The 17,236-nt window shown below is 43.2% G+C and overlaps 1 protein-coding gene across 1 annotated transcript; it reads right to left on the bottom strand.

The window, feature by feature from the left end:
* Positions 1 to 4,972: 4,972 nt before the first annotated feature.
* Positions 4,973 to 11,578, bottom strand: LOC311115494 (transmembrane protein 79-like). Its single transcript, XM_084157314.1, has 4 exons — positions 10,693 to 11,578; positions 9,753 to 9,947; positions 9,293 to 9,521; positions 4,973 to 6,122 (listed from the first exon to the last, which is right to left on the bottom strand). Exons 1-4 carry the CDS (start codon positions 11,390 to 11,392, stop codon positions 5,930 to 5,932), a joined length of 1,317 nt encoding a protein of 438 aa, XP_084013440.1. The 5' UTR covers positions 11,393 to 11,578; the 3' UTR covers positions 4,973 to 5,929.
* Between the last annotated feature and the right edge of the window lie 5,658 nt (positions 11,579 to 17,236).

Here is a 17,236-nt window from a genome sequence, read left to right as displayed (position 1 = left end):
AGCGACGGTGGGTTTGTGCCCATAGGCGACGTTGTTGCCGGTGATGTCTGGTGAGGACCTGCCTTACAACAGGCCTACAAGCCCTCAGTCCAGCCTCTCTCAGCCTATTGCGGACAGTCTGAGCACTGATGGAGGGATTGTGCGTTCCTTGTGTAACTCGGGCAGTTGTTGTTGCCATCCTGTATCTGTCCCACAGGTGTGATGTTTGGATGTACCGATCCTGTGCAGGTGTTGTTAAACGTGGTCTGCCACTGCGAGGACGATCAGCTGTCCGTCCTGTCTCCCTGTAGCGCTGTCTTAAGGCGTCTCACAGTACGGACATTGCAATTTATTGCCCTGGCCACATATGCAGTCCTCATGCCTCCTTGCAGCATGCCTAAGGCACGTTCACGCAGATGAGTAGGGACCCTGGGCATCTTTTATTTTTTCAAAAAAAAAAAAAATTTTGGGGGGGGGGGGGGTTCAGAGTCAATAGAAAGGCCTCTTTAGTGTCCTCAATTTTCATAACTGTGACCTTAATTGCCTACCGTCTTTAAGCTGTTAGTGTCTTAACGACTGTTCCACAGGTGCATGTTCATTAATTGTTTTTGGTTCATTGAACAAGCATGGGAAACAGTGTTTAAACCCTTTACAATGAAGATCTGTGAAGTTATTTGGATTTTTACTAATTATCTTTGAAAGACAGGGTCCTGAAAAAGGGACATTTCTTTTTTTGCTGAGTTTACTTGCTCTCTAGCCTAACGTCCTTTCATGGGCAACGATGCGCCAGGACAGCTAGTTAATTTTCCAGGACATAGACATGTCTTATATGAGCAGAAAGCTTAAATTATTGTTAATCTAACTGCACTGTCCAATTTACAGTAGCTATTAGTGAAAATACCATGCTATTGTTTGAGGAGAGTGCACAACAACAACAAACGTATCACGGCAGCTGGTTTGATTACATTCACCTCTGAAGGTAAATAATGTACTTACATTCAGTAATCTTGCTCTGATTTGTCATCCTAAGAGTCCCAGAGATAAAATGTAGCAGTTTTGTTTGATAAAATCCATTTTTATATTCAAATGTAGGAACTGGGTTCTACAGATCGAATCCCTGCTGTCTCTGGTTCCACACCCACCCCGCCCGGCCATCTAGATGTGTGAAAGTTAGTGTATAAGCTAATGATCCATCATGTATGACATTCCTGGGAGTGTGTAAACTTACAAAAATGATATGGTAATACAAAATGTATGTTTTCTATAGTTATGTACTTAAATGTATCAATTGACCAATTCTGCACATTTGGGCAGACTTGATACAAAATAGTCCAGTATTGCAACGCTTCACTGGATCAATCTAAAACTTTGCACACACACTGCTGCCATCTAGTGGCCGAAATCTAAATTGCGCCTAAACTGCAATATTATATGGTGGCCTTTCTCTTGCATTTCAAAGATGATGGAACAAAAACCAATAGAAAAACGCATGTTTTTTTGTTTATCTTTTACCAGATCTAATGTGTTATTCTCCTACATTACTTTTACATTTCCACAAACTTCAGTGTTTCCTTTCAAATGGCATCAAGAATGTGCATATCCTTGCTTCAGGTGCTGAGCTACAGGCAGTTAGATTTGGGTATGTCATTTTAGGCAACAAAAAAATAATAATTAAGGGTGCGATCCTTAAGAGGTTAACATTAGCATGCTACATGTTGAACTTCCATCCTCTCAGGCCAGGGGCACAATGTATTAATTTATGGTTGGATCAGAATCACCATTATAATCAATGGTCAGTATGGAGAATTAAGTAAAACCAAAAGTCCAAATCTCTATCTCCATCCATAGCTAATTTAGGAAAGGGCCAATTTTAGCTAGCTAGCCACCGGAGGACAATGACACAACGAGATGCAACGATTAAAGTTTTCTGTCAATGACTTTTGGCTTCTGATGTGATTGGATTTGGCTTCAGACCAATCACAAACTGGCTTCCCTTAACCTCTTAAGGATCGGATCATTTTTTTCAGTTTTCGCCTAAAATGACAAATGTAACTGCTCAGGACCTGAAGCAAGGATATGCATATTTTTGATACCATTTGAAAGGAAACACTTTGAAGTTTGTGGAAATTTGAAATTATGTAGGAGACTAACAATAGATCTGGTAAAAGATAATACAAACAAAAAAAAAATTATATTAATTTTTTTGTTCCATCATCTTTGAAATGCAAGAGAAAGGCCACCATATATTGCAGTTTAGGCGCAATTTGGATTTCGGCCACTAGATGGCAGTGTGTGTGCAAAGTTTCAGATTGATCCAGTGAAGCGTTGTAAAACTGGACTATTTTGTATCAAGTCTGCCCAAATGTGCCGAATTGGTCAATTGATACATTTAAGTACATAACTATAGAGAACATACAAAAATTATATGGTAATTCAAAATGTAAGTTTACACACTCCCAGGAATGTCATACATGATAGATCATTAGCTTATACACTAACTTTCACACATCTAGATGGCCTGACGGGGTGAGTGTGGAGCCAGAGAAAGCAGGGGTTCAAACTGTAGAACCCAGTTCCTACATTTTAATATAAAAATTGATTTTATCAAACAAAACTATGCTACATTTTATCTCTTGGACCCTTAGGATGACAAATTAGAGCAAGATTACTGATGGAACATTATTTACCTTCAGAGGTGAATGTATCAAACCAGTTGCCGTGATACGTTTTTTGTTGTTGTGCACTCTCCTCAAACAATAGCATGTTTTTTTTTCACTAATAGCTACTGTAAATTGGACAGTGCAGTTAGATTAACAATAATTTTAAGCTTTCTGCCCATATAAGACATGTCTATGTCCTGGAAAGTTTTCTGTTACTTACAACAGTCATGCTAATCACATTAGCGCACGTTAGCTCAACTGTCCCGTATACGGGACAACGATCCCGTAGAGTTTTTGTCGTGCTAGGACCATTCACAGATGAGCTCACTCAGTTTAGTTCAACGCTGATTGGCTATTATTTTATTTTAAAAAATTATCAAGGAGGGCCAAATGCTTGTTGGCTTCCCTTGCATTCAATGCTATGGGCTGCAACAATGTAATATTATTTTTGACCAGGCAGCATCGGATAGATATGCCACACATACTGAGACAGAGGGGCGCTGTTTTGTTCGCTCTGACGCTTTTCCGGTGGGATACATTCAGCCTCTTGCAAAGTGAAGGAAAAGTATGAAACACCGAGGCTAAAGACGTTATTTTGTATGTTTTTCTTGGTCGATTTCTTGGGGAAGCCTGGCTTCCCTTAGCATCCATGAATACACACCACTGCTCATCCTTTGACTTCATGTCATGACATAAAGCAGGAATTTTAGCTGCTTTATTATGAGAAACATCACATAGTTCCATTAAGACAGTGTAAACATTGAAAGACGATGTCCAAAAGGAATATAACAATTATGAGCTGGCTGGCTGCCATATACAAACTGGACAATGTACAGTACCAGTCATAAGTTTGGACAAACCTACTCCATTAAAGGGTTTTTCTTTATTTTTACTAGTTTCTACATTGTAGAATAATAGTGAAGACATCAAAACTATGAAATAACACATATGGAATCATGTAGTAACCAAAAAGTGTTAAATGTAGGGGATGTAGCTCAGTTCGTAGAGCATGGTGTTTGCAACGCCAGGGTTGTGGGTTCGATTCCCACAGGGGGTATGAAAAATAAATAAATAAATAAATAATGTAAGAGTAACTGTAAGTGGCTCTGGATAAGAGCGTCTGCTAAATGACTAAAATGTAAATGTTAAACAAATCAAAATATTTTTTATATTTGAGATTCTTCGAAGTAGCCACCCTTTGCCTTGACAGCTTTGCACACTCTTGGCATTCTCTCAACCAGCTTCACCTGGAATGCATTTCAATTAACAGGTGTGCCTTGTTAAAAGTTAATTTGTGGAATTTCTTTCCTTTATACAGAAGATAGCCCTATTTGGTAAAAGACCAAGTCCATATTATGGCAAGAACAGCTCAAATAAGCAAAGCGAAACGACAGTTCATCATTACTTTAAGACATGAAGGTCAGTCAATACGGAAAATGTCAAGAACTTTGAAAGTTTCTTCAAGTGCAGTCGCAAAAACCACTATGATGAAACTGGCTCTCATGAGGACCGCCACAGGAAAGGAAGACCCAGAGTTACCTCTGCTGCAGAGGATAATTTAATTAGATACCAGCCTCAGAAATTGCAGCCCAAATAAATGCTTCACAGAATTCAAGTAACAGACACATCTCAACATCAACTGTTCAGAGGAGACTGTGTGAATCAGGCCTTCATGGTCGAATTGCTGCAAAGAAACCAATAAGAAGAGACTTGCTTGGGCCAAAAAACACGAGCAATGGACAGTAGACCAGTGGAAATCTGTCATTTGGTCTGATGAGTCCAAATTTGAGATATTTGGTTCCAACAGCCGTGTAGGTGAACGGATGATCTCCGCATGTGTGGTTCCCACCGTGAAGCATGGAGGTGGTGGTGTGATGTTGCTTTGCTGGTGACACTGTCAGTGATTTATTTAGAATTCAAGGCACACTTAACCAGCATGGCTACAACAGCATTCTGCAGCGATACACCATCCCATCAGGTTTGCGCTTAGTGGGACTATCATTTGTTTTTCAACAGGACAATGACCCAACACACCTCCAGGCTGTGTAAGGGCTATTTGACCAAGAAGGAGAGTGATGGAGTGCTGCATCGGATGACCTGGCCTCCACAAACACCCGACCTCAACCCAATTGAGATGTTTTGGGATGAGTTGGACCACAGAGTGAGGGAAATGCAGCCAACAAGTACTCAGCATATGTGGGAACTCCAAGACTGTTGGAAAAGTATTCCAGGTGAAGCTGGTTGAGAGAATGCCAAGAGTGTGCAAAGCTGTCATCAAGGCAAAGGGTGGTTACTTTGAAGAATCTCAAATATAAAATATTTAAGATTTGTTTAACACTTTATTGGTTACTACAAGATTCCATGTGTTATTTCATCGTTTTGATGTCTTTACTACTATTGCTTATGTATGGCATACTATTGCTTATGTATGGCATAAGACACTTTATATCACAATCCTTCAATTATATGCAACTTCATTGGGGTAGCTAACTGTTTCTAGCCTCACATCATCTTAATACATTGTCTAGTTCTCCATAAACCATTGTTCAATGCGATCCAATATGTTCCAGATGAAGGACATGAAATCCATGCTGATGAACTTGATTCTTCTCCCTCTCCTTCCAAATTAACACCATGACACTTGTGTAGAGCTGAGTGGGTGCCAACAATTGTCTAACTCCTCACTCAAACTCTTCAGTAGGGCAAAACATTGGGGAATTTGTGTGTTATATTGTGGAGAACAGACTTGTATCTCGACATGTAGAGTAAGGAATACATTTCTATCTGCAACGTTGCACAACGTTTGCCTAAGGAACGTGCCTCTGGTCTATCAGAAGGCAAAGTGGACGTATTACCATGTAACTTATTCCTACAGTATCATATCTAATCCTGACTGGGGGTCCATTTAAGCTTCAGGATTGGGCGTATTTTACATTTTACATTTATGTCATTTAGCAGACGCTCTTATCCAGAGCGACTTACAGTTTTAGTGCATACATTATTATTTTTTCATACTGCCCCCCCGTGGGAAACGAACCCACAACCCTGGCGCTGCAAACGCCATGCTCTACCAACTGAGCTACCTCCCTGCCGGCCATTCCCTCCCCTACCCTGGACGACGCTGGGCCAATTGTGCGCCGCCCCATTGGTCTCCCGGTTGCGGCCGGCTACAGCAGAGCCTGGATTCGAACCAGGATCTCTAGTGGCACAGCTAGCACTGCGATGCAGTGCCTTAGACCACTGCGCCACTCGGGAGACCACTGCGCCACTCGTATCTACTCCTCTTCCTCCTAGCCCCACCACCTCTGCCTGGGAGGTGGGGCGGTGGTGGGCGGGGCCACATCAAAGACCGACCCTTCACTGAGTGATGAGCACACAAAGTAGAGGTTGGCACCCAGCATGACCAGTATGGGCAGGAAGGAGAGGCCGAAGCCCAAAGCCCTCACACTGCTGCCTAGGGACACACAGACCCAGTAGATCAGCCTGTAGGGTGAGAGATCACAACAAGATCAGCCAATTGGGTCACACAAACCCAGTAGATCAGCCAAAAGAAGAAGAAGGGACATGGGGTGAGTTTTGCATAGCCCAGTGCCCCGGGTGGGTGTAGATTTCACATAAGGACCAATGAAATGGTCTAAAATCTGCAAACTCCTTGTTAAACGAACTCACCCATATTCAGTGAATATTAGTAAGTGCTGTCATACTGCCACAGTCTAACTTTTAAGGTAGACTGCATAGTCATTTGAAGATACTTCCTGCCAAGACAAATTCAAATCTCCCACAGAAGGCTCAAGAAACTAATACAGAAAGACAAACACCAGATCATTCTATGGGTCAGAGAACATGGAGATAATATACAGAGAATGTATGTAAACAAGTGTTTACAGACATTATATAAGGTTAGAAAAGATAATGATGACAATGTTGGGTGAAAGTATGAATCGGTGATAAGCAATGTTCCCTCTGGGACTGCCGCGCAGAAGAAATATCAGCCCGCAGAGAGAAGCACGAGATTGAATTTCACTCAACTTCTAGAACATTTCTGCAAAAAACCCAACGATAAAGCCTTGTGTTCCTATTTTTTGTTTTATTTGTCTTGGGCTGTTGCCAGTAGGTGAACCCGAATCAGCTGCCCTGCACGCCGGGTAGGCAACTGTTGCCATTTTGAACCATTTCATGTGTCTGAAGGTACAAACTCTGCCTTCCCGGTGGGCCTGGAGAGCAAATCAAGTGCACAATAGGCCTACCGCTGGCCAATCGTTTCTGCAGTAACGTAGCAGGCATAAAAGAAAGCTACAGCAAAGTTGATACTGTGAGATTTCAAAACGTTCAAAACCATGACTAGAGAGAGACTCAACAAATACAGTACAGAGCTGCTGTTTTGATGAGTGAGTTCGTTTAAGTTCTTACTCAGCACTGTCAACATAAAATGCTCGTTCTTCCTATTTCCACTCAGCGCTAAAACAAGCACTGCAGCAGTAATGAATGAGTAGGAAAGTGTATCTATAGGCTTGCGTTGTTGTTATTATTAGCAGCTTGGGTTATTTTTTATTTCGAGGAACATTTCACTTTCTCTGTTCATAGGAGTAACAACATGAATTTGTGCATGAGGCAGAAATAATGCGGTGCGACGAGTTTCGCCATCAGCTGGAAGACGGTGTCCCTTTTTGGTCAGTGTCAGCGGAGGAAAGGGAGAGTGGAGGGATGTTGAGAGGCGGACCCTCAGTCTGCTGCTCTCTCCCTCCGCTGAGACTGACCATCAGATGTAGGTACAATCAGCCCAGTAAAATGCTAATAAAAAGCGAATTATTTAAATGTATGCTTACTCAGCTGTGCCTCACAAGTAATACAACAACATATCTATTACAGGTGTGATCATTTAGCATACCTCAAATTTTGGCCAGAACAACAATGCATTGGCAGGGCAATTCACTCAAAGCCAATATGCAGTGATAATGTAATGTATTGGGCCTATAGCTTACTGCACAAAACCTAATTGCTACAGAACTGTTTTTAATTGGTTAATGTTGCAGAGGCTTACGTTTTTTAAGCCATGTAAAAAAATATCTGAGCGGTAGATCTCGGCTTGCATTTTGACTCAGAAAGTGATCTTGACTCAAAAAAGGTTGGTGACCACTGTTTTAGAGTTTTCCCTGTTAACACTATCAATGTTTCCCTTGACTGTGGCAATTGTGATCTAATCAACGCAATATTAGCCACTTTCAATGCAACACACCGAAACAAAACAAACTATGCAAGAGATTTTGTTGTAGGCAGAACGCATCAGAGTAGGATTCTATTGCATTAACAAGCAGCATAAACAATCAGAGCTGCAGTAGCCCTATATGCAAATAGACCATTGCCATATGGGTCTGTGCCATTTACTTTGAACTGGACTGTGTTTACAGCATGAGCGGTCGTGAGTAGATGCGCTTGTTTTCAGATCAAAGCGAGAGCTGCATGTAGCTCTCGCTTTGCACCTGCACATTTTGTTCATTTCCTTTGCTAGTTAGTGAATTATTAGCCCAGTTATAGATAATTTGTGGTCAGCAATAAGAGAGTGATTGCTTCATACAAGAGCACAAACATGTACATTTCTTTGAAAAGCGAGTCAGGTAAAGAGCTTTTATTTGTCTTAAAGGGGCAGTGTTGTATTTTGAGACAGGCTTGAATAAGCTAAGTAGCCAATAGGCAGAGGGTAGCATAATTTGTCTGATTCTCTGTAATAATGGTATGGGAATAATAATGCATTTTATTTTGTAAAGTGGTTTCTTGCATCAAAACACACAACAACATTTTCATTGGATAAACAGGTTAATGTCAAGCCCTGCATGTTTTTTTCAAAAGTCTCATGGAATGTAGGCTTACACAGAACAAACAACATTGGCTGCTACTGTAGGCTGAATGATAGAACAGCTATTTCCATGTTAAAATGTTATGGGATGCATTTTCTCCATAGTTTTTGATGGTAGGCCACTCTGATAGGCCTAAATGATCAGGCCACTGTTAAAACTGTAACTTAAATAATAATAATAAGCCATTTAGCAGACGCTTTTATCCAAAGCGACTTACAGTCATGTGTGCATACATTTTTACGTATGGGTGGTCCCGGGGATCGAACCCACTACCCTGGCGTTACAAGCGCCATGCTCTACCAATTGAGCTACAGAGGACCACAGAGTGTATAGCCTCAGTGTTCTCAGTAAACACGCGCTGGAAGTTGCACAGAATTTTCACAACGTTCAAGTTTGTGCTCAGCAGACCTGAAATCTGCTCAGTGCCCAAAAACATTTGAGGGAACACTAGAGATAAGGGAATACTACTACCCATGCACGCACACACACCAGGCCCTTTCTGCACAACACAACCCATGCCGCACCAACGAAGCAACGTTACCAATCCCTCCACAAAAGCCATTGCCCTTGTTGAGAAAGGGAACAATGCTGCGTTTTAGGCTGACTGCACTGCATACGCATGCCCAATCTCAAAACGATCTAGTGATTCCACATCGGCTGCATCTCTGCTAACTGCAGATTGAATGCGCATAACCAAACACACACACAAATAAACATAAACATACAATGTAGAATGCACTGCTACAACTGAGACTGAGTAGTGAACATACAGAAACACACAGACAGACAGACACTCACCTGCCGAAGGCAAAGACAATGGTGAGCAGGGGCACCATCTTGAGCAGGTCCTGGCTGATGTAGGTGGCCATGACGGCCAGCTGCAGGAAGTAGAGCAGGAAGAGGGAGAGCGAGTCGCCCACGTAGTTCCGGTGGACCGCCACCTCCCTGCTCTCCTTCCCCACCTTGGCCTCGTAGACGGGCGTCAGGGAGCCGTAGCGCAGACGCGCCACCCCCTGCACCAGCACACCTGGGAGAGGGGGTGGGAGGGGAAAGATGGGAGGAGAAGAGATGGGTGGAGGGAAGAGGAAGACAGTGCAGGGAGGGCCAAAGGTAGAGGATGATTGGGAGAGTTCCAGAAAAGTTCTAAAAACATTAGCATTACCAAGAGTAAAGAAGTAACAAACATTTAGAGTCTATTCAATAATCTCTAAAAGGTGATAACATATCACAGCCCAACCCTATTAGTCCACAGTCTTACCTAGCATGATGGGTATGACAGCAAAGAAGGAGCAGCGCAGTGTGTACACCAGCCTGAGAGGGGCGCTGTCCAGTGGCGGGGCATCAAAGGGCAAAAGGGCATAGCCGCCCCACACAAGTAGAGGGAAGAGAACAGCTGCAGCACCAATGCCCAGGCCAAGTTTCAGAACATCCCCACAAACACCGCCACACATATCTAAATAACAGAGGATTCTGGGTTCAATAAAACTACAGCCAAACAAGGGGAACAGTTTGTTTTTAAAATACAATAAAAACTCAAAAAGTATTAATAAAAATGAAGTAAGAAATGTAAAAGAAAAAATCTAATAAAACTACACCCATTTCTTTGGTCAATGACAATAGGAAATATCTATAGACTTCCTCTTATTATAGTACCTCATATTTTACATTACCATTTTCATACCAATTTCTCACAACATGAAAGAGATATACATTTTTTAATTTTATTAATTTAGCTGACACTCTTATCCAGAGCAACTTTCATCTTAAGATAGCTAGGTGGGACAACCACATATCACAGTAAGTACATTTTTCCTCAATAAAGTAGCTATCAGCAATGTAAGGGGTGAGGAGGTGCTGCTGTGGGATTATTTAAGATACTCTTTAAAAAGGCAGGGTTTCAGATGTTTTCAAGAGATGGGCAGTGACTGTTTTCCTAGCTTCAGGGGGAACCTGGTTCCACCATTGGGGAGCCATTAGAGCTAAAACATGTCTAATCAGAGGGGAAAGGCTCAGATAAACGATCATGTAACCTACATTTTTTAGAATCCAGTTGTGTTGATATACTGTATATTGAACATTTTACATAATGACAAATGTCTTTTTTCATAGGAATGCACTTCAATCCCTAAACTGATTAGAACTTAAATGGAACTGACCCCAATTAGTGTTAATGGTATTGGTCCGGCACTGGTACATACGTGTGTGGTTGTCCGGATCCTCTGTCCACTGTGGGTAGTAGTGTACTGGTGGGGCTGTATGTGTCTGGGGCTCTAAGAAAGGACTCTCAGTGTCCATCTCCCCATAGTGGCTATTTTCGAGTGGGAACTCCTCCCGTTTGCTAGATGGACGCACTATCACTGTCGGAGTGAAGACCTGCGCAACCTTCTCTGGCATCCAATTCACTGGGCCTTCCTCCCCCTCTTCCTCATCATCTGCAAGCGAACCATCCCTTTCCTCGCCTCCCTCCACCTCATCATCCCTCCATCTCTCTCCCTCCGGCATGCTCTCTCTCCATTTTGCCTTTCGCTCACTCTCTGGCTGGCTCTCCTGTCCCTCCAGAAGCTCTGGACTCCCTACTCTCCTCTCTGCCTCCCTCTCCTCCTCCTCATCCCCTTCAGTTCCCTCGCTCTCGGACGCTACACCTCCTTTCTCTCCCTCTCGCTCTCTGTCTCCCAGGCATAGCAAAGTGCTAGGCTCCAAGGCAGCTGAGCTGGTTGCTTTCTCCTTCTCCTTCTCTTGCTTCTCATCCTCTTCCCACTTCTCTTCTTCCGTCCTCCTGTGCTCTGGGCCCTGTTGTTCCGCTCCAGGTGTTTGTGGTCCTGCAGCAGTAGTCCCACTGGTTTTAGAAGGCCCTCCGGCATGGTCTTCATCTGGATTTAAAGTCAGGTGCACTGACATCACTGTTTCTCGCCTGTCTCTGTCTGTATGATATTCCTGTCTAGGCTATGTGTTGTGTGTGCAATTATTGGCCAGTCTGTCTGTTTTTCTGCAAAGTGACTATTTACCTTTCGGTTAAAAATTATATTCCATAAAACAAGTTGGTAGAAAACCTAATTCTCATAAGGGCAAGTCCTACTGATTCACCTGAAAGGGAAGAGCGATAAAACAATGGTTTGCAGGCACACAGTAATGCCAATCTATTTGATAAACTAATGAGCTGAGAGTCATCAGTGAGCATTGAACTTTGATTTTGAATCTTTAAATGGATGAAGGAAGTGTACTTTCCTGTATGAAGTGGGATTTATCAACATTCTAATGCCCACTGCACGCACACATGAGAGATATTGATTTATATTCTACTACTAGTAGCCTACCAAAGAGATGCAGTTGTGTAATAAGGAAATAAGTATTCCTACTTTAATTTAGGCGTGGTACGTGAACAGAGAACTTTACAGAATAAGTAATTGTTGTCGCAAAAACTTGTTTTGTGGGTCTGGTTTACAGTATCTGTTTTTGCGGCAACATTGCGCTCTCCGTTTCCGCACAATGTCCACATCGCTAAAACATTTTTGTGGGTCTCTCTGGTCTATAGATACTGGACCTTATCCTACCTATCCAGTGTCATGAAATCCATGACATAAGGAACTTTGAACATGTACTTAGTTAGTCGTTGTTAGACTGACTTACCCGACGTCTAGGCTGCTCCATGAGATTCAAATAGGATGTTTTAATCAAGTAAATACGTGGAATTGGCGGAAGCAGTGTTTGTCAGACTAGGTCGTAAAGTGAAACTCGAGTAAGGGTGGATTGTTTGACAGGTGTGGCAAGGTAAATCATTGCAGGTACATTTTTGTGGTTGCTCATATCATGTGATAACTCCACCCACGATGACGTTTCCTTTTGTAGTAGGCCACAGTGCTAATTTTGAGCGATTATTTTGTTATTTTTAATCAATGGTAATGCCTCTCATAATTAGGCTGTATAGGCTACCCATAATTGTATTATAGCACTGCCTATTTAATTGTCTAAATACATATTAAATACATAGGTTTTCCTCTCATTTATAATAATTACACTATTCAAACAGATTTTCATAAATCGCAGATATGTTTATTACTATACGGCTAGAATCACTAGTCTATCGACAGTCTACTGTACAAGCAGGAGACTGTCCCACAGCGCTCCTATAATCCATCCTAGAGTGTTGTGCGCTGCACGTTTGCCTCCACCGCGCAGTAAAACCGAACGATGGCCACTATTTTGAAAAACGTTTAAAAGCCAATCATATTCGTTCATTTAATTCTTATTAGCCAATAGTAGACGCTATTTCCTTCATCAAGGGTGGCTGCTCCTGAAATGTGCACCTGTACAGGTTGATACCGATCTGCATGTGTTCTATACTGGCAATTCTGGAAACGGATGGATTTTTAGCAAGCTAGCTAGCTACTATTTTAGCTAATCACTGGTGCATTACGTGGTTAGCTAGATAGCTAGCTAGCAATGTCAATAGTTGTGGCTAGTTATCGTACATTCAAGCTGAAATGACCAGACTAACAATACGGAGAAGAGTGGTGTTTTGGTGCACAAAGCAGAGGATAAGAGGTGCAGCGAAAGTGAGCGAGGCGAGGGTGTGGCCCACAGTTTACTGCAACAACCATTGACAGCCAGCTAACGTTATAGATCAAATCAAATCAAATCAAATTTTATTGGTCACATGCGCCGAATACAACAGGTGCAGACATTACAGTGAAATGCTTACTTACAGCCCTTAACCAACAGTGCATTTATTTTAAACAAAAAAAGTAAAAATAAAACAACAACAACAAAAAAGTGTTGAGAAAAAAAAGAGCAGAAGTAAAATAAAGTGACAGTAGGGAGGCTATATATACAGGGGGGTACCGTTGCAGAGTCAATGTGCGGGGGCACCGGCTAGTTGAGGTAGTTGAGGTAATATGTACATGTGGGTAGAGTTAAAGTGACTATGCATAAATACTTAACAGAGTAGCAGCAGCGTAAAAAGGATGGGGTGGGGGGGCAGTGCAAATAGTCCGGGTAGCCATGATTAGCTGTTCAGGAGTCTTATGGCTTGGGGGTAGAAGCTGTTGAGAAGTCTTTTGGACCTAGACTTGGCACTCCGGTACCGCTTGCCGTGCGGTAGCAGAGAGAACAGTCTATGACAAGACCATGGTGCTTGCCTATGGAGCAGTGAGGGGAACGGCACCTCTGTACCTTCAGGCTCTGATCAGTCCCTACACCCAAACGAGGACATTGCGTTCATCCACCTCTGGCCTGCTGGCTCCCCTTCCTCTGCGGAAGCACAGCTCCCGCTCAGCCCAGTCAAAACTGTTCGCTGCTCTGGCACCCCAATGGTGGAACAAGCTCCCTCACGACGCCAGGACAGCGGAGTCACTCACCACCTTCCGGAGACATTTGAAACCCCACCTCTTTAAGGAATACCTGGGATAGGATAAAGTATTCCTTCTAACCCCCCCCCCCCCCAAATTGTAAAGTGGTTATCCCACTGGCTATAGGGTGAACGCACCAATTTGTGAGTCGCTCTGGCTAAGAGCGTCTGCTAAATGACGTTAATGTGCCCTTGAGCAAGGCACTTAACCCTAATTGCTCCTGTAAGTCGCTCTGGTTAAGAGCGTCTGCTAAATGACTAAAATGTAAATGTAAATGTAATGACTAGGGTGGCTGGAGTCTTTGACAATTTTGAGGGCCTTCCTCTGACACCGCCTGGTATAGAGGTCCTGAATGGCAGGAAGCTTGGCCCCAGTGATGTACTGGGCCGTACGCACTACCCTCTGTAGTGCCTTGCGGTCGGAGGCCAAGCAGTTGCCATACCAGGCGGTGATGCAACCAGTCAGGATGCTCTCGATGGTGCAGCTGTATAATTTTTTGAGGATCTGAGGACCCATGCCAAATCTTTTTAGTCTCCTGAATAGGCTTTGTCGTGCCCTCTTCACGACTGTCTTGGTGTGTTTGGACCATGATAGTTTGTTGGTGATGTGAACACCAAGGAACTTGAAGCTCTCAACCTGTTCCACTACAGCCCCGTCGATGAGAATGGGGGCGTGCTCAGTCCTCTTTTTTTTCCTGTAGTCCACAATCATCTCCTTTGTCTTGGTCACGTTGAGGGAGAGGTTGTTGTCCTGGCACCACACGGCCAGATCTCTGACCTCCTCCCTATAGGCTGTCTCATCGTTGTCGGTGATCAGGCCTACCACTGTTGTGTCGTCGGCAAACTTAATGATGGTGTTGGAGTCGTGCCTGGCCATGCAGTCATGGGTGAACAGAGAGTATAGGAGGGGACTGAGCACGCACCCCTGAGGGGCCCCCGTGTTGAGGATCAGTGTGGCAGATGTGCTGTTACCTACCCTTACCACCTGGGGGCGGCCCGTCAGGAAGTCCAGGATCCAGTTGCAGAGGGAGGTGTTTAGTCCCAGGATCCTTAGCTTAGTGATGAGCTTAGAGGGCACTATGGTGTTGAATGCTGAGCTGTAGTCAATGAATAGCATTCTCACGTAGGTGTTCCTCTTGTCCAGGTGGGAAAGGGCAGTGTGGAGTGCAATAGAGGTTGCATCATCTGTGGATCTGTTAGGGCGGTATGCAAATTGGAGTGGGTCTAGGGTTTCTGGGATAATGCTGTTGATGTGAGCCATGACCAGCCTTTCAAAGCACTTCATGGCTACAGACGTCAGTGCTACGGGTCGGTAGTCATTTAGGCAGGTTATCTTAGAGTCCTTGGGCACGGGGACTATGGTGGTCTGCTTGAAACATGTTGGTATTACAGACTCAGTCAGGGACATGTTGAAAATGTCAGTGAAGACACTTGCCAGTTGGTCAGCACATGCTCGGAGTACACGTCCTGGTAATCCGTCTGGCCCTGCGGCCTTGTGAATGTTGACCTGCTTAAAAGTCTTACTCACATCGGCTACGGAGAGCGTGATCACATAGTCATCCGGAACAGCTGGTGCTCTCATGCATGCTTCAGTGTTGCTTGCCTCGAAGCGAGCATAGAAGTGGTTTAGCTCGTCTGGTAGGCTTGTGTCACTGGGCAGCTCGCGGCTGTGCTTCCCTTTGTAGTCTGTAATAGTTTTCAAGCCCTGCCACATCCGACAGCAGGAGCAAGACATAACTATACTTTACAAAAATATTAATGCAACATATTCGTTGATTTTACTGAGTTACAGTTCATGAGGAAATCAGTCAACTGAAATAAATAAATGAGGCCCTAATCAATAGATGTCACATGACTGGGAATACAGATATGCATCTGTTGGTCACAGATACATATTTTTTTACAAAATGGGCCTCACAATGGGCCTCAGGATCTCGTTATGGTATTTTTGTGCATTTAAATTGCCATCGAAGAAATGCAATTGTGTTAGTTGTCAGTAGTTTATGCCTGCCCATACCATAACCAAACCGCCATCATGGGGCAAACAACGTTGACATCAGCAAACCTCTTGCCCACATGATGCCATACACGTGGTCTGCGGTTGTGAGGCCAGTTGGATGGCCTGCCAAATTCTCTAAAACAACTGGTTTATGTTAGAGAAATGGTTGACATTCCTGCAGTCAACATTCCAATTGCATGCACCCTCAAAACATGAGACATCCGTGGCATTGTGTTGTGACAAAACTGCACATTTAGAGTGGCCTTCTATTGTCCCCAGCACAAGGTGAACCTGTGTAATGATCATGCTGTTTAATCAGCTTCTTGATATGCCACACCTGTCAAGTGCATGGATTATCTTGGCAAAGGAGAAATGCTCACTAACAGGGATGTAAACAAATTTCTGCCCAAAATTTTAGAGAAATAAGCTTTTTGTGCATATGGAAAATATCTGGGATCTTTTATTTCAGCTCATGAAACATGGGACCAACATTTTACATGTTGCGGTTATATTTTTGTTCAGTGTAGATTACAATAATCCATGTAGCTAGCTAACACAACAAGGAGAGAGGGAAAAAAACAGAGCTAAAAGTTTTGGTAGAGATAGCTATGTAACTCTGCTGTGAGGGCGTAGGCAGTGATGGTTTATTTATTATTCAGGGTCCTTGATGTTTTAGTATGGTCAGTTTTGTGGTCAGTTTGTCTGTCTTCTTTAAAATTGACAATTGGTGCTCAGTGCACCTCTCTTTGCATCATGAGAGGTGACACATTGAATAACCATTTGTCTTTGTATGAGTTGACAGTATACATAACAAATCATATGCTATGTATGTAAATCTTGACAACATCATATGCCAACATACCTTTTATGTGATTCGCTGCCCGTACAGCTTATTTTACGTAGGAGAAACTTGAAGGGTGTTACGCACTAGAATGTGTGAGCACCGAAGTGCCATTCGATGTGCTGACCCCAACAGCCCAGTGGCCCTCCATTTCAAAGAGAGAAGACACTTGCTTTGTGAGGTTTTTTATTTTGGAATTGAACAAGTCAGTAAAAACAAATGCGGTGGCGATGTTGACAAACACCGAAGGTCCATAGAGACGTTCTGGATCCATTCCTTAGATACTTTAGTCCCCAGAGGTCTTAATCTAGAGAAGGACTATAATATGCTTTTGTGAAGGGCCCCATCCCTTTGTTGGTCCAGTAACAACCCCCCCCCCCCCCCCCCCCCCCCCCCCCCTCCCTATTTGTACACACACATCTTGTTTACACATGGAGGGAGCTTACTAGCTCACTAACTGTTGTCCAAACCAGTTGTTAGATCTCTTTGCCTAAGCTTTTGATATTTATTGTTATTATCCCTAGTTTTGCTTAGCCCTGTTGTTTATTTTTCAATACA

This window comes from Coregonus lavaretus (genome assembly GCF_964263955.1).
Source record: "Coregonus lavaretus genome assembly, chromosome: 3".
NCBI lineage: Eukaryota > Metazoa > Chordata > Actinopteri > Salmoniformes > Salmonidae > Coregonus > Coregonus lavaretus.
Note: the sequence above shows the minus strand (reverse complement) of the source record. Positions and strands in the feature narration are given on the sequence as shown.